At 25.5% G+C, this 19,453-nt stretch overlaps 1 protein-coding gene across 1 annotated transcript in view; it reads right to left on the bottom strand.

Moving 5' to 3' along the window:
* Positions 1–1,236: 1,236 nt before the first annotated feature.
* Nt5c (5' nucleotidase C) overlaps positions 1,237–19,453 on the bottom strand; it is a 32,213-nt gene continuing 13,996 nt past the window's right edge. Inside the window, exons 5-14 of the mRNA XM_087161919.1 lie at positions 16,587–16,677; positions 16,168–16,296; positions 14,144–14,201; positions 9,354–9,456; positions 8,714–8,815; positions 7,743–7,827; positions 7,416–7,556; positions 6,371–6,457; positions 6,232–6,290; positions 1,237–4,533 (exon numbers count right to left, since the gene is read on the bottom strand). Coding sequence (XP_087018045.1) covers positions 4,329–4,533; positions 6,232–6,290; positions 6,371–6,457; positions 7,416–7,556; positions 7,743–7,827; positions 8,714–8,815; positions 9,354–9,456; positions 14,144–14,201; positions 16,168–16,296; positions 16,587–16,677 — 1,060 coding nt within the window. The 3' untranslated portion in view covers positions 1,237–4,328. The remainder of the gene's footprint in view (positions 4,534–6,231; positions 6,291–6,370; positions 6,458–7,415; positions 7,557–7,742; positions 7,828–8,713; positions 8,816–9,353; positions 9,457–14,143; positions 14,202–16,167; positions 16,297–16,586; positions 16,678–19,453) is intronic.

Below are 19,453 nucleotides of genomic sequence, written 5' to 3'. Positions count from 1 at the left end.
AAAAAGTTTTAGCAGGGAAATTTACAAATGATTGATAGCATGATTGTGAATTCTTTATCTTATTGTATATTGTTTTCATTGTATATTGGGTTATACAACAACTTTTTTCAAAAGCTGAATCAGGCCAGATACCATATAAGGAGATATCGTAACAGTCTTAGTAGCACCTATAATTTTTCAAGGAGGCATTTTGCAATATGCTTTTAACTTCAGAACCATTTATTAGTAACTCAGTAATAAAACTTCAGACATTAGTTCTGGAAGTTATTGAGGACCTTAGAAACTTATTAACACTAAAAATTATGATATTAAAGGTAAAATTTTAAATGAGTATCTTAAGGGCCAAAACAATTCAAAACAAACTTTTTTACATCTTTCTCCTCTGCTGCAGCGATGCAAAACCTAGTTTTTGAATTGAATCAGTAATGTATGCATTGCACTTTTATAATTTTCATTGAGTATTAAACATTATGATTTTGTTAACTTCAAATAAACATTGATGTTATTCTTATTTTTAATTATGTATGACATCATATAAATGCAGTTATAATTGTTTACACTAGCAGTTCCTAATTTTTTTTTGCCTATGGAACTTTAAATGGCAAACCATCTTTTGATATAACCTTAAACTTATAAACTAAGTATATAAGGAGAATTGTGAACATATTAACAAGTAAAATACTACTTTATTTTGAAAATATTGAAATAGAAAAATAAAAGTTTTTCATCACTTTATCATTAATAATCTTAAATTATATCAATTTTTTATGTTCGACAATTAAACTTGCAATCCTGGAACTAAATCTAGTCTAGTTATGAATTTGTTTTAACTTTATTTACATAATCTGAAAATGAATAAAATAGGCAAAATTATGATTTATGCTAAAATGAAAATTAAAAATTGCAATAAACATTAATAATGGTTAATTGTGAAATATATGTGTTTATTAACAAATGTAGTTATTTTTATTTTGAGTTGAAATATTGTTGATGGGAAATATTATTGAGATTGGAAAATAGTGATGAGAAATATTACTGAGATTTTTTTAAATATTTTTTTTTTTAAATAATTTATTCAATTTATTGTCACTAGGAAAAAATAATATTAAAAAAAATTGTCATTTCTTCTCCCTTTGCACTTTAAATAATTTAATAGAGGCACCCAAAATACGAAGTGAAAAAGGATTATTGATAGGATATAAATGTAATTAACATTTCAAAAATGCAAAAAAAAAATTGTTTAAAAAAAATCCCAAGCCCTTAATTTTTTTGGAACTCGAGGGTTCCACAGAACACTATCTGTGAACGAGGAGTTTACAGAATTAGATTTCTAAATTAGCACGCTCTTTCCTTACATGGAATATTTTCTCGGATTTGAGTGTGTCAATTAAAGGAGGCTTTGTTGTTTGAAATGACATTTTTTAAACTTATTAAACTGTTTCTTTGTAAAATAGAAAAGAAACAAAAGTATGTGTAGTAAACAAGAATTTATATATAAAATTGCTGTTAACTGTTCAATGTAAAAAATATATAAAGTATAGACACATAAAATGTTTCTAATAAATGATGTATTATGTTAAGGTTTGACAAACAAACTTCAAAACACAATTTTAAAAGATTCAACATGTTAAAAAAAGTATTATAATAGATACACAAAATTAACAATTAATTTGAGATTGATTGTGGAAAAATTGGCACAAAGTTAAAAATAAACAGTTAAATGAATTTTTTTAAAATATCACAACATTGCTAAATAGCAAACCAAAAAAATACATTTGGTAGCTGCAAAATCAACAACAATTAAAACTGATGGTAGCAACTTTTTAACATATAAATGACAAACTCATCAATACTAAATTTGAATTTTAAAATATGTAAATTCTCATAAATTTTTACATTCAAAATACATTTTTTTAATTATATATTCCTGCATGATATGGTAGAATTAAAACAGCTTATGTTATAGACAATTTAAAATGTATACAAGAATCCATCAAAAAGCTTTGTTTTGTATCTCAGACCATTGCCAAAAGGAGAAAAATAAAGAATAAGAAAAGAAATACTATAGAGCAGTGAATTGAAAATTTTCAGTGACAAAGGAAATTTACTCTGGCTTGTTTAAAAAATATTCGTTCGAGAAATAAAACATTCTTAACAATAAAAACCAATATAAAAGTATCAATTTTTGACTAGGATATTAATTATAATTAATAATGATTGATGTGATTAGTGACTAATTTTTAACATAAAACTTTGCTCTTTTTCTTGAAAAAAAAAGAAACTAAGATAAAAATTAAAGAAATTAACAACAAGCAAAATTCAGTATTATATGTATTCAAATATTATGATTTTCACTAATTACATGATTAATAAATATTTTATAACAAATAATCTTTTACTGATAATATTACTTGAAAAACAACATACAATAAAGTTACTTATATAATTGAACACTAAATTTACAGAAAAAAAAAAAAAATGTACAATTTTAGGTTGGTAAATGAAAACATTCTAAAAATTATCTATTAAGATTCAAACTGATTCCAGTGATTCATTTTATATAGTCCATTAAATTTCACATACACATTAAACAATTGCAAACACAGATTTCACAATGCAAGAGATTCACTTTTTCTAAAGAAGGCATTAACAACCTATAACTAGCAGACCAAACATGTTATTCAAATTAAAATTATTTTTATTTTTTAACACTTTATTTTTCATCGTTTGAAGATTTACTTAATAAAAATAACATTAAACAACCTATTTTAAATGCAACAAACTGAAAGACTACATTTTTTTAATTAAAACTCTTTGTTCTTTTTATGACACTCAAAAGTTTGAGATTTCTTATTAAAATTTGTTATTTAGTTAAAAATGAAGATGCAGTTGAAAAGATTAATACATTTTCACAATTGCCTTAAATGATAGTCATAGAAATTTAAACTTAAAAAAAAAGGACTAGTAATTAAAATTAATTTTAAAAAAGAAAATAAACAAAATTAAAAGGCAATGGGAAAATGGCAAAATAATAAACACACACTTCAATTAATGATGTGTTTAATAGCAGCCTTTCTTAATTGGATAGTCCGGAAAGTTCATGCTGAATTCTGTTAGGTGGCCTATGCACCTATCTTAACAAATTAAAAGGATTTTATAAAACATAAGATAGAATTTGTAGGCCAAAATGCAGACAGAATTTGAAAAGTATGGCCTTGAATTAGCCTGATTAAAAACAGCAAGTGAACAAAAAACTCCCGAAATAGCAAGTCAGAAGAATTTTTGCCATTTTATGTATGTTTAAAAGATGGGACAAAAGTTGTTAGAGATCGTAGGAGATGTTTAACATCTATTATAATCACAACATTTCACAAGATATTCTAATCATTATAAAATCCCCTTAATGGTAGAAACTTCAACACTTTGAATACGAAAAAACTAAGGTTAATGCCCAAAAAACCCCAAAGGTTTCAGGATAAGTATAAAATTTTCAAGTTGCGTGAAAGATGTAAAAGAGTGATACTATATTTGTACACCATAATGTATTGCATTCGTGTACTAATTTGTTATTGTAAATGTACACAATAACTGAAATGTGTTGCCTTTCAAATTTCATCCAAAATAGGTGCAAACTTTCAGGACAATCCAATATATTTATATGCATGGTGTTCTGCAATTATTACCCTTAATATATATTTTCAGAAACCTTGTCAAAAATAAAATTAAAAAATGTATACACATTAAGGGTTGTCAATTATCATTTAATATGAACCAAAATCTGTGAAATTACAAATGTTGAAGTTGAGATTAAAATTATTAAAACTAGTTTGTTTGCCTAATGAAACTTGGAAGTGTTTCAAATAACACCTTTCCCACAGTTTCATACAGAAATCAAATATGATTCGATATTTTTATTCCAACATTTCGCAGTCGTCGTTTGTTATATTTTGATAGCGTTTTGTCTTTTATATTTAAATGGCATTTTGCACTTTATTAATCTGCAATCCCTAACAAGTATTTTGTTTTTACAGAATTTCTTTCAAGGATTCTAAAGATATACATTAAGATGTGAATACCAGATGAAAATAAAAAGAAAATTTCAATACCTATTGTAATTATTTTATTACCTACAGTTGGCCTGCAAGTTGAAATAGGTCGCCACATCTTGTTCTAAAGCAACTAGACTTATGAACTCAAAACAGATTGAATAATACTACATAATTAACTAGAATTACTAAGAAATATCACTGCTGCAGCACTAGAAATAATCCTAAATCAACATAATTATTATCACACATGTGCTGATGGTATCACTTGGCAGCTTTATCTCACATAAATGGTATTTTGCACTCATGAGGCAAAGCTCCTCTTCTTGGATAAAATATGTGATTCATTGAATAATTCAATAGATTAGTGACATGAGACATGTATATATCAGAGTATCTAAAAAGACGTCTAGAAAAATAGGTTGGATTGTGGTGAGTCCTGAAAATACTGCCAAACTGCTTGTTAAACATGGATTTTGTATGAAGTCTGCAAAAACAAAAATTGCAACTTTATTTGGGGGAAAAATGTTTTAACAATATAACAACTCTGAAATATGTTTGAAAGGCAATTAATACAGGACGTGAAATTTCAGTTCTAAAGCATTAGCCAGGTTAAGATGTTTGTTTGCTACTATTTTCACAAAAAATATAAATAATTTTCAAATTGTTAACAGAAGTAAAGAACTTTTGGGTCAACAAAATCGTAGAAAATCAAAAATTGAAAGATGTTAATTGCTAAAAGAAGCTAGTATTAGTTTTAAAGAAAGTTTAACTGTACTGTCTTTATCACATTTCATTAAAAGTTCAATATCAGAAAATTAAGACATAAGAAATGTTCCAATAGTTTAAACATCTATATTCGGATATTACTGATTTCGACGCTAAACTATTGCATATCAAATTCAGACCCAACATCAAACTCAGCTGGGGGTTGAAAACTCTATGGGGATTGGGAGCTCTGTACTTTGAAGTAATTAGTTCAAAAAGCTAGTTCAAAGATGTTTTGTGTGAAAAATTAGAAAACAAAGATTTAGAGCAAAAAAAAAAAAAAAAGTTAAACAATCAAACAATCAAAATAAAAAATTTGAAGGAGAGTGTTTGTAAAACATTTGAGAAGGTTACTGTGAGCCCAGTAACTTTATCAATTAGTATTCTTTGATTAATTAATGTTCAATGGGGTGATAAGTATCAAAAATAATAACATTCTTTGCTTTAAACTTTTAACAAGAGGATTTTATACATCATTACACAAAAAGATTCACAGGTTAGAAAAAATAGCATTTGAAAAATATTTAAATTATCTTAGAATAATGAAATATTATAACATTAATTCTTAAATAATATTAGTAAAAATCTTAGTAATGTAAGGAAAATATGTTTTATATAAAAAATAATACTAAATAAAAATTAATATAAATACGAAAGAATTCAATAGCAAAACTGACAATCGAAACTTGAGAGTTTCATTGAAAAATCTTATCACAGTACAAATAATAAGTGGAGAAATCCCTGATAAGCAATATTTAAAATTTCAAATAGTGACCGCTTGGTTTTAATCATTAGCACTCTATGGATTTAAAACTTTATTTGATTAGTTTTTATACATTTTGAGAAGTGTATGAGAGTTAATTTTTGGCAAGTAGTTTTGGCAACCATAAAACTAAAACAAAAAATTGAGAAATTGATACAAATAAATATTGAAAATCGAAATAAATAAATAGTCAATAAATAATAATAATAATTAATAGTCAATAAATAATAATCAAATTTTTAGAAAAAGTTTATTTTGAAATAGACATTTTGAAGTAGGATTGATTTACTTTTGTGGAGAAAAAAATGGATAGAAGAAAATTGAATTAGCAGTCACAAAACTGTTATTTCATAATATATATATACGACAGCTAAAAAATATTATTTACTTAAAGCAACTTTTATTTCGTAATCAATATATTTTCTTTATAAAAACATAGCATAGACAAGACTAAATTTTATTTAAAAAGATATAATAGGCTCTAGAATTCAGCACAAATTGCAATTTTCTTAAATATTTACTTATTCTTAAATACTGTACAAACTTATAAACGTATATATGTACTTATAATTATTATATATGTTTATGTATAATTGAAATCATTGGATAGCAGCATTTGAATTACACTCAATACTTTTATAGAAATTAAAATACCTTAGATCATCACGCTCCGTTAAAAGCTGTTCAATTATATCATTAGCTTCTTCATAATCCTAAAATTAAAAAGTATGCAATATAAATATGTAACTTAGCCATGTGCTTAATAATTTAAAAAATAAAGATTTTTTCTAACCTGCATTTCTTCGATTAAATGTTGTAGAGTTTGGAGCCAGCCAACATCATGGCGAAATTCTTCAGAATTCAATATCTGAATTTCTTTCTAACATAAAAAATATTTCAGGATAAATGTAAAATAACAATATTTAGAACAATTTCAAAATTATTTAGAACTTCAATAGGCTTGTTCAACTTCTATACAACTGATGTATGCAAATTCAGAACACATCCATATGATAGAAAATTTATTACTTCTGAATTTGTTGTTAGAAATTACTTTTAACATATTACTTTAAATATAAAATGTTTAAAGGAATATTTTTATATCTTATTCTTCAAGAATATTTTCTCTCAACGCATAAAAATTTGAGTTAAATAAGAAATTTAGATTAAAGCGAAGCAACATGAATAGAGCTCAAATAACTATACAAAAGTGTGTGTTTCATTCGTGTTGTTTTGCTTTATTCTTATAGAGCACAAACTATATCCTTTTCTTATTTGAATAGAAATGTAGATGTTTTATTAATACATTTAAACAATTAATAAAATATCTCCAGCAAAATCTAATCTACAGTTATGTGAAAATTTCACAATGAAACAACAAATAAGGATGTAATTTTGAATACCAATAATAAAAAACATTTCGTTTGACAAGACAGCACTGCAAAGGTGAAAGCATGTCTTAGTTCCAAACCCCAATGATATAGGGCAGCACCACTATTCCTCAGGCCACTTTCTCAATGTAGACATAGATCTGAAGGAGAAGGAAATTTTTTCCAGATCCCTGCACCCTCAGTACTGCTCAACAAATGACCACAAGCCTTCCTATTCTACAGATTTTACAAGCAGGTATATCACATGTACTCAATGGTTCTTAGCAGACTTGAGGGTCGAACCCCAGTCTCTCTTCCAGAATCGTGCTAAACAACTGGGCTACCACAACCCAGAAAATACGTAAACAGGCAGTTGTATGCTTGGTAATGCTTAAAAGCTAGCTTTGCTTCTAGAACGAAATCGTTTAATGTGGTATTTACATGGTAAAAAAAGTAAATTAGTCTTACATTTAATTCATAGATGATAGCTCCTGTTCTCCAGCCATGATGAAGTGTTAGATCTGCGAGATCAGAATAAATTTGATCCCCAAAGTACAATACTGAATTACCATACCAGCCAGTCATCCGCTGTAATTCCTTTAAATTGCCCTAAATAAAAATGATTAACACTCAACATTGAAGAATACATAATAAAATGCCATAAAATATATTTGAACATTTTGTCAAAAAGAGGTAAAAAAAACTCATGTTCTCTTTCTGTGATAATTTTTTTTATTACATATACTTAAAAAAAGACAAATGTTGAAAGAGCTTTGAAATAATTAGCAATCTTACCTCAATATAAACTTTTCCTTTTTCTAGAGATTGCACTCTTTCCCAGAGTTGACTATTGGAAGGTACATCGTAAATCCTAAAGGGTCTGTTAAATGATGCAAAATTAATAATACTTAACAAAATATGCTATAAATAAGATTAATAGTTAAGGAAATAAAAATTTCATAAGTAAGTTTTGTTGCAAAAACTTTTACACTAATGCAATTTTTATTGAACTTAATATTTATTTACAAGTAGCCTAGATAATTTTCTAACTATGGGTGACTTCTGTCATGAAAATTTAGTAACTTTGATTCCAAATTCGAATACTTCTGTGGATTATTCACACAACTAATTTTTAAGAGGGGAAAACTTTGGCAACAAATCCAAAGGTCTGTAATAGGAATTAGTTTTTTAAAAGAGGTAATTAAGAGAAACATACTAAGAGGAATTTTCTTGCTAACAACCAATGTCACTCCTTCAAAAACATCCATGTAATACAGTACAGATAATAAATGATCCAAGTAATGGATCAGATTCATGATTAAATTAACAATGGCCTAAATCAAATGTCTTTTGAATGAACCAAAAGTCTTTTTGACTGACTAGTAGCAGGGCTTTTTATTACCCACCTTTAAACAATTTATTCATTTTATTAAAATCAAATTATTTCAAAATTTAAATATATTTAAAATGTACCACTTTATATATTTAAAATATTTATGAACAAAATATGAAAAATAATATGCTAGTAAATACATCAGAACATTTTAAAAGAAGAAACTTACATTATATTTTAATTAAATAATTCCTTTTTTTAGTAATAGTTAAACTAAAAAAACTCTTTTTTTTTTACAAAACTATTAAAAATTCAGTTTTATATCAATCGATTTAACATATTATCAGTAATTATATCTATCAGTTCTTATATCAATTAAACTACTCTTTAGCATAACAAGAACTTAAATTACCTGTAGGAAAAATTGACTCACCTGGTTTGACCTGTAAAGAATCTAGGTTTTCTGGCCTGTACAACAATGACATCAAACAGGTCTGCCCACTTAGGACCTATCATGTACTTCATACCATTATCACTGTAAGATACCTTAGTTTTAAGTCTTGTCATGAGTACGTTAAAATAAATTCAAACAAAAAATAAATTTCTTAAGCTTACAAAATGTAAACATTTGTCATAAAATTAATTTGAAAAAAAATCTAATTAATTACAGATTAAAATCCAATTATAAATATAAATAGTAAATTGAATTTAAATAAATATAATAATCATAAAAAATATAAAGTGGGAATTTTTTTCTTTAACTAAAAAATTAACTGTTAATATCATTTATGTGAACCAATGGAAATCTGTATAAACAGATCTTTGATGAAAGTATATCTTAATACATGGGTAGTGGTTTTTCTTTTTAATTGTTGAAAATAGAAATGCTACTTTTTAGTTACAGGTAAGTAAGAGATAAACTTCAAAATATAATTGAGATTTCCCTCAGTATATTATTTATAATTGATGTATTATAATGATTGAAAGAGTACATGAACTCGATTCAATTTTTAAAAAGCATCTAAACAATATTAATCACATATAAATAACAAATGAATTGAAGGAAAACTTACACAAACTTGAATGGGCTGTTAGTAATCAAAAACATTTTCTTTCCAGCATCTCTCAACCTATACAAAAAGGATGGCATAGCAGGATGTTTCTCAAGGTACTGATCTAATTGAAAAATAGAGAAAGTAAGAGATTGAATTTAAAATATAACTCAACAATTAAGTAAAAGAAAGAGATACAAACATAAAAGAGCTATTAAAAATCAACATGATTAATTAATAGTCATAGTTAGTGTGTAAGAAACTTAATTAGCTAAAAGCTCATTAAACACTCTTGAAAGTATATTAAAATTTTCTAATTAACTAAAAGAAAGACATTTTTTAAAATTAGATTCATTTAAGTTAACTAGTATTTTAAGTTTTCAATATAAAATATTAATTCATTGCCCTCCCCTTCTTTACAAGAAAATTAAAAATACCAGTATCTTACGTTTCATTTAGGAGCCAGCATTACAAAGAATAAACTTATGACAGAAAAATTATTTTGCTTTAATAACAAAGATTTAAAAAGCTATGAAGTCTACACTTAATAGTAAAATTGTCCAATATAGCAACCCTCCCATTATTCCGAAGATACAATGTTATTTAAACCTCTTAACACATTTGCCTTTGTCTGATACAAGCAAAAGTTAACGGCAAATTCGCACATGCCCGTGATGCACATGGGCAATCATGTATCTTGCATTATTTTATTTCTGATGCCCATCAGAGATCGATTCTAGTTAAAATGGATAGGCTAGATTATAACTAATTTTCCTTAGATGGCACCACTAAGCAGAATTTTCCTTGCATAAAAAATCATAAATGTAAACAGTTAATCATAAATTAATTTTGACTAAGTGTTTTTGTAACTTGTTCTGAAAAAATTATCTTATAATGAGTGACTCTGACGATTCTTAATATACTAATTTGTCAGAAAGTTTCAGCCATGAAAGTGATGATCTCTTGAGTTAATTTGATTTTAATATTTTGAAAAATTCAAAATAAACCTGCAACCAAATTACTTAAACTTTGCTTGTACAATAATTTTTGTTTCATAACTTTTACATCAAGCCCTGCTACCTAGCCAACCCCCCCCCCCCCCAACTGAAATTGCAAAAAATAACCTACAGTATACTTATATATTCATTTTCTGTAAAAATTTTTTTAAAAAAACTATTATTTTTTGCCAGTTTTTTCCGGAAAAAAAAACTTGTTCTTTAAGACAGTGTTCCCCAACCCCCAGTCAGTGGATCAAATGGTACCGAGCCACCCATTTCATTGAAACTGAATTTAAATTCCAAGGTTTATAGCCCAAATTAAAAATATTTGTGTTCTATTAAAATTTTATTTATTTAAAAGAAAATGGACCCCCGAAGGTAGTGACATTAATTTTTTAATGTTTTAAAAAGTAAAAAAAAAAAAAGTAAAAAAAAAAAAAAAAAAACACCGCAACTATTTTCTCCTTCAATTAGTTTTAATAAAAAAAAAAATCACTCATCATAACTGTAAATACAATACACGAAAGTGCGGAGCGAAATTTACATTGGAACTAATGAAGAACTTCGTCTTCTCTCTCGATCATGACTCACTGATTTAACATTCTAAGTTAAAATGTTAAATTACTTCATATTTATTTTTTTGGTGTAACTGTATTTTATTTATTTATCTGTATTTAACATGCCTATGTTTAAATAAAATTAATAAACCAAAATAATCTGAAATATAAACAATCCACCCAGCGGGTCATGGTAAAATTATGAAACGTTGACAGGTCCGCAGTGATAAAAAGGTTGGGGACCAATGAACAATACATTAAAACATAGCAACCAAAATTTAGCCATATGATTTACAAAAAGTGTCGAAGAAAATATTTAAACTAATATTTTCTTTGACATTACCATAAAATAAAACACCTTGAATCTTTTTCGAATGTATGAAAAGGGAAAAAATCTCCTAAATTCTTATCCTAAGTCTTAGTTGGTCATAATTTCTGGTCATTTTATAGGAGTTTACTCATTTGCACAGGCTACTAGTCTGAACTAGAAAATTAACTCTCTTTCAACAATAAGATATGAAATGCAGCCAGATAAATTGAGTTGTCAAAATAATCTAGTTGTATATTGTTTGTCTTCAAGAAGAAAAAATTAAGTGCTGTAACTAATGTCAATTTTTATAATTTATACCACTTAATATGCTGATTATTAATTTTTAGCAATTCATTGGTTATATATAAATTTAAAAAAAGTTTACTAAAAAGCTACTGCGTACTGAAAAGGCATAAATAATTTTTCCATTTAAAAATCGAGGTTATGACAGAAATGGCAAAAAGGGTTGGGTGTTTCCTTATTGTTACAATGCTTTCAACAGATCACATAGATAAGGTTCTATTTTTACCTTTAAATATTTTATTAAAATACCATTTGATCCTCTTTATTTAAATTACTTGACTATTTACTAGAAAAAGAATGTTTTATATGTTAAAGAATGTTTTAATGTTTTATATAAAAAAAAAAGCTTATTTTAAAAAGTAATAATTACAAGATAGAAAAGAGCCACATTTTTGTGTTTAATAGTGTATCGCTAGTGTTGAATAGTGTAATTTTGCAACATGAATTATATTTTGTAATTAAATGCATTATTTAAACATTAGAACAACTTTAGTTACATTTATTATGCGTCATTGCTTTAATAAAAATTATGTTTCCTCTTTTAAATTGTAGTTCCAATGAATGAAGAAATTCAAGTTAGCCTTCCTTGAAAATATTTTTTTAGAACATGCAATTATATGAACTCCAAAGTAACATTTGTTTGCTTTGAAAGGAATATACCTGAAAAAGAATTGAAAGAAGGTTAACTACAGTTTGAGGATGTTCAAGGATTATCTTATTATCTTCTATTTCTCTATATAAACATCTGTGTGAATTTCAGTAAATCGCATGTGATATTTTTTAATTAAGAAATTACAACAGACATATTTCTTTTCCTTTTATATATAGTAAAACACAGTTTAGATAAACCTTAATAGTATATAAAAATTAATTTTGTTTAGAACTTTGACTAATGATTAATGATTTTTGTAAATATTTAATTGATAACACAAAATTTTTAACATAGATATTCTCAACATTTTTAAACATATTCTTACACATTAGAAATTGTTTCAATACGAAAATTTATTTTAATACCTACACTCATAAATTTCTGTATTATTAATAATAATGAATAATAATAAAAGTTATTATTTTAAAAAAAAATTTATTAATGGGAGAAATATTGGCACAAACTTCCACACACTAGCCTAGTGTAGATTGGGAGAGGCCCTTTCATGTTTGTTTACCATATAACAGATATGGTAACACTATGAGAAAGATTATACTGGGCATTAAAGCCCTACTCCAAGATGATTCATTTAAGTCCCACAGTGATAATTAAAAGATCTATCTTTTGGTAACAAGTCAACCAATTAGACCATCTTTTATCTGCATAAATAAAATAAAATGTAAATAATAATTTTTTATTTATGTTTTTATAAAGAAATAACAGCCTCAAAAAAATTTTTTTTAATGAAAATATTTTTTAAAAAAATAAATAAGCAATTACAATTTTTCTGTTGACTAGCTTTCAGTAACATGGAATGGTTATTAAATATAATAGAAAAACTGTTCATTTGTAGTAATGCAAATTAATAATTACTTTTCTTTAATATGTGGTATTAAATTAACTGAGCAAAGTTAGTAAAAATTTGATGCTTTAAAATCTGATTGAGCAATACAAATTATTTTCAGTGCTTCATTACATAGTCTGATACATTTTTAAAAGTTTTGCTCCATATTTAAATACAGAGGATAAACTAAAGAAATATAATGCTAGACTATAATAATTTGAATAGTGACACGACCCACCCTATTTGTTTAGGGTTTACGTCAAGATTACATCAAGATCATACAACTGGATTGATACATGATTACAACTTCAATCAAAGATCGCCACAAGGGACAATGATACAAAATGCGACCAAACAAACAAATTATATAAAATAGGTCAAAGGACCCTTATAGTGTTTGCTGATTATAGGGTAGGAGGTCCAAGGACCCTTATATCTACCACTCCACATCCACACATTATATAACATGGCAGATAAAAACAAGAAATAATACAGCCTATAATAATGTTATTTCAGAGAGGTAAAGCTATTTTCCTTTTAAAACAGTATTATTTTTCTACAGTAATAAGAAAATGCAAAATAAAAAAGTTTGTATTCCATAAATTACATTCTTATAAATTTCTTTCTTTTAAGTTATATTCTTATAAACTAATCTTGTTGTTAACTCTTATAGTAAACAATAAGATGAGTTAGTAAACAAAGTAAACTTTGTTAGTAAACAAATTAATGAGTTCTTGTATGAAAAAAATACTAATTATCTAAATTGTCAGAGTTATTAAAAATAATGAGTCTATTCATTTGGGGAAAATAAACTTAGTAGCAAACCAACTAAAAGAGTTATTGTGAAAAAAAAAATTAGTTTCTTACTAAATTGTAAATATATTTAGAAAAAATTATTGATCATAGCTTAAAAATGAAAAGAAACAGAAAATTTACAAAAATAAAAATTAAACTTTGGTAGAGTTTACAAACGTTTTACAAAATTCTATTTAAAAACCTAAATCCTCACAGAAATTAAAAAAATAATTGCAGTAGTTCGCATTCAGGCAAACGAGCATGATATCAAAATATTCTATGAAAGCAATAAAAAACAAATAAGAGCCTGCATATGATTTTTAAACATACTGAACTTATATAACATACTAACCAATAGTAGTTTCATCCAACATCTTGTGCATTACTGGGTGTATGCTCTGAACTGCATTCTATAATATGAATAAATTATAATCTATTAGCATTTTAACAGAATAGTACGCTGAAATTAGCAGAAATTGCAAGAAAGAGAAAAATGTAATAAGAAAAATAAATTGTTTATGAACAATACCAGGAAAATCAATTCAATCAGAAAAAAGAGGTATGTATTAATCTAGTATTTTAGCTTGAGCAAAAAATTTAAGGCCAACATAAAAAATAGAACTTAAAATAGACATAAATTTAGAAACTCCTGTAAGAGCTATTTTTTCGAATTATTTTTAATGTTCTAGTTTTTGACAAAGTTCAGGCTCTGTGTTATACCATTTGTCTCCAATACTAGATTTCAACTCTATTGATAAAAATGCCTGTCATTTGCAGAAACTCCTAAAGCACACTCCAAAAATCCCAGAAATTAACCACTGATACTACCACTTTTTTTTGTTGAAAAAGTAACCCTCCTTTTAAATAACTGCTAGGCACATATAGGTAAAACAATGCATGCAAGACAAAAAGAAAGCTCTGTAAAAGATATTAAAAGGAAAAGTTTCCATGTTATTATTCTTATATATTGGGAAAATTGACATGAAAATTTCCATATTTCCATCCATATTGCCAGCTGATGTCAGATTTTTACCCAATATAATGTTGTTGAACTTCTTAAACAAAATTGTATAATAAAATTTCACATTTTAGCAGTAAATTTGCTTACTTTGATTCTTTAGTGAAAATAATTTTATTATAACTTCACTTAAGTCAGTGATTGAACAAAGCACTATTCTCAAATTAACATAAAAACAAAGTGTAGCTGGCTAGTTGGTATTTGAAAAGGAGATAGTATTATAAATAGAGGGAGTTAATGTATACAAACTTTTGTGCTCCAATAGCAAGTCATGTTTCTTTGCAAAAACTTACAAATATTAGATAACCTTCATTTAATGATATTCAAGTGATTGAAGCAAGCTCTAAATATATTTTTCAATTTTGCTGATACTTTGTAATCTTGATTTTTTTAAAGACAATTTATTACTTTTTTGGATCACACTAATATATATAAGATATACCAACAATATCTAAACTTATATATATATATATATATATATTTCAAATTATCAAAATTTTTACAATCAAGAATATTTAAAAAAAAAAAGTTTTATAAACTTTAATTATGTGCTTCCTAACAGGGTCCAAAATTTTATCATTTAACATGTTTAAAATACTTAAAAATTCTGATTAAGCATGTATTTTTTACACTTACATATCCAGGAGGGCACGTAAATATATTCTTAAAATATCAATTAAATTAAGTGTCTAATTAAATTTTGGTAATAACTACATAAAAAGTTAGATTTTATTGTTTTAATCTGCAAATCATTTTTATTTTATCAAACATCTTTTACTCCAACCATTGGCAATAAAAAATAATAATTATGAAATTTTAAATAGAAATGTTAAAGCAAAAAGACAGAGTGGGGGTGTTGTAAAACTTTTAATTTAATATCACTATATGTTTAATAAAATTTGACTAAGACAGAATCAGGTGAACTTTTTTTACATGCACAATTTGTATAAAATTCGTATCTGCTAAAAATATTTGTATTTTGCCTTTTTTTTTTGTAACCTTTTCTGGTAATTTAGGATTTCAATGCGTTTCTTTACATAGTTTAATTATATGTTTTCATTAATAAATATTCGAAAAAAGTATTTGGGCAAATAAAAGTTTTATTAGGGCATATATTTTTTATGACTAACATGCCTGGCATGTCAAATAAAAATGTAGTGCCCCGCTAAAATTTGATGTATTTCAAATATTATATCATTTATAACAATTATTGTAAAGAATTTTTTTTCATAAAAACATCAATATCTACATATTTTAAAGATTTTTTAAAAATTCACAGATGTTTTATGCTTTTTATTAACGAGATTTCACAAGAATAAAAGGTTAAATCCTTTAGCAGATCTGAATACACCACTTACCTGAATGTCGTAGGACAAAATTTCTGGATGGTAAGCTATACCATTTTTTTCAAAGTACTCTGTTACGTTTGATATGAGACAAATCTCGGGAACAGAAAACAAGTCATTTAACTGCTTCATTCTTGTACTCTAAAATATATAAATAAATATTATGATGACACTTAGGAAAAAAAAAACTTATTTAGGTTACAGTAGAGTAAATAATGCACATTGAGGTATACAATCAAACTTGTCTATTCCAATCAAAATAACAAAATTTTGGGTACAAATCAGGCAACTTTTTAATAAATGATTGATTAAATGCTAAAAACTTTTTCTGATTTAAATTTTTTTATAAAGCTTTTTAAGTTCATTACACTGCTCATTAATATTGAAAACAATTATTTTGTTTACATGAATATTTAGTTCTTGAACCTCACCTCAGAAGAAGAACCTCTAATCAATTCTTGAGGAATATATGACCCTTTATAAACGGATATTACTTCTTCCTTACTTAAAGGAGTCATTCCTCTGAAGAAAAAAAAAGTATGTTAATATAATGCACGAAATTATCTAGAATTAATACATTAAAAATATAAAAATCTTATTAAATATGAAATAATTACAGAAAAAATCAAGTACTAGAGAATTTTCTTAATAAAAATCTGCTGATAAAACAAAGTTTTAACTCAAGATAAAAACAAAATAAGCATAGATTTAACAAATAAGAATAGATCAAAAATATTAAAATGCGACAAAAAATAGGATACAAATATAACTTATGCACCAACTTCCTTTAATTATGAAACTGATTTTGAAACATCAGTTAGAATACACACCACTGAAATAATTGTACAATGATATATTATAGAACTAGCTATCTGCAGTGACATGCTTATTCCCCCACAAAAACTCACTGCTTAAACAAAGATGATAAAATAAAATTATTTACTCAAAATAAAAATAATATTGTAAAAAGAACAAATTAAAAATATTACAATTTGGTATCAATATAGAATACAAATTTAATAATTTAGTCAAATACTCCTTGATATTGTATAATTGATTTTGAAATACACACAAATAAAATAAATCCAAATACTATAGAACTATACTATAGATATACTATAACCCATAGTTCCAGTGGTTTTCATCTGAAAAAATTAGATTTTAATAAAACAAATAATCTAATTCAAATTAAATAAATCTGATTTAAGTAAAAAAAAAACATGACTTTTGCCAACTCTGGTATTGAGATTTTACTTGCAAATAGTATGTATGACCAACCAATGTAATAAGATTTCTTTTATACCTGGATTCAGACAATAAAAACATTTTACAATATATATATATATATATATATATATATATATATATATATATATATATATATATATAAGTTTAATGGAAACTTATTGTTAAGGCAGATATAGTTACAATATTAACAAGTAAATTTCAAAAACAAACTTATAGAGAAAGAGTAAAGAATAGAAAAGTAAAAATTTTCATTTACATTTATTATTATTCAGAAAGCAAAAATTTATTAATATTTTAACAAATTACTGGAATGCTTATGATTAAATCAAACTCTGAAAAAAGCAAAACTAGTTCAGCAACTTAATATTAAACCTGGCTTAAAAATAATTTTTTCCATTTCTTTTTTTTCCTTTCATATTTTTATTAATATTTAACATAGTTCAGGGGACAACTTCAGTATGGACAATTGAAAGTGATTAGAAGGTAAAGGCAAAAGAATGATAGAATGTGCATATCTGAATTTACTATTAATAACAAAACAGAAATATATTTAATTAATGACATTTAAAAAGGATTTGATATAAAAAAAAGAAAATAAATTTCCATTTAATTGGGGAGAAAACTAGTTGAAGAAACTTAATTAATAAAAATCTCATTACCCCATTAAGAAAAATAAAAGAAAATAATTTCAATTATAGTCTTCTGGCATTTCTTGGTGTCATGATATCAAGAAAGGAACAAAATTAAAGATGCTCCTCTGTTCCATGGCGTCATGGGAGTAAAAATGGCTCTTCAAAGCTAAGTGATGATTGCTTTTGGGAAGTAAAATAATTCATTTTCCTTAAACTTAAAAAAATGTAGAAAATTACGTTCAAATAATTTTAGATGTTTCCATTTTAAATCAGAGACTACAAACATTCAGAGAAAAAAAAAATGTCTTGACTTTTTCAGACTGATTTTATGTAAAGTTTCTTAGCTATGTATTTCTCTTAGAATTAAAACATAATTCAGAACATTTAAACTTGTCATTAAAGTTGAAAAAAAATTTTTTTTAGAAGAATATTATAATAAGACCAAGATATTTGGAAAAAATATTGGATATTTTCGGTCAGGGCGAGATTTTGTCAATTAGCAAGTATCAAATTGTTAGTTTAAAAAATCAAATGATAGCTGCAGAAAAATGCTGCAGCAAAAATTATAATAATAATGATAAAATATAGTTTATTAGAAACATTCATTAAAAAATGCCTGTAAAAAGTTAATTCAAAAGAAAAAACAATTGTTCTTAGTTCCTAAAACAAAACTTTAACACTGAAAATAAAATTTTTTCTATGTTACAGGTTATTTATATTACAGTACAGGGAAAAAATGACAATAAATAAATAGTATGAGATGTTTCATCAAAAAGCTGTGTTTTAAACAGTAATTGAAAAAAAAAAAAAAAAACTTTTCAATTCATATAAGTGTTGAAAAAATGACGAAATTGACTTATCTGAAGATTTTTTTTCCTTAAAAGAAAAGAAGTACAAAAACTCTACCTTTTCAGTAAAATATGAATTTAGGTCTTTAGCTTGCCCAGAAAATTTTAAATTTTGAAAATCGTTGAAGCCAAAGGGAGGTGAAAAATAATGTTCTTGAAAAATTTAAACTATTTCTTGATATGTCTTACAATTAAGGCAGTTATTAATATACAATTTCAAAGCTGAACCTTTAATGAATTTTTGAAAATTTTTAAATTTCCAATCGTCATTTAATTTAGCATCGATAGTTAGTTTTTCTAAATGTTTGAGCCAGGCTGTGAATTGAACACCAATGTCAGGCTTAAAGATTAGTGGGTCTGGTTTATCCTGTAAATTTTGATCTATACTTAATTTTTGTAAATTATCATTTACTTCATTTACAGAATTTTCTGCATTGCTTTTAGCGTTTTCATCCATGTTAAAATTTTAGTTTTTGCCACTCCGTAAGGGCATTCAAATAACCAAAATAAATTTCATTAACTAAATATAACATTTAGAAGGAAAAAATTTAAATTTATGAATAGCACATA

Source organism: Parasteatoda tepidariorum, chromosome 1 (assembly GCF_982258835.1).
Source record: "Parasteatoda tepidariorum strain Cologne lab strain chromosome 1, Ptep-v5.0, whole genome shotgun sequence".
Classification (NCBI taxonomy): domain Eukaryota; kingdom Metazoa; phylum Arthropoda; class Arachnida; order Araneae; family Theridiidae; genus Parasteatoda; species Parasteatoda tepidariorum.
Note: the sequence above shows the minus strand (reverse complement) of the source record. Positions and strands in the feature narration are given on the sequence as shown.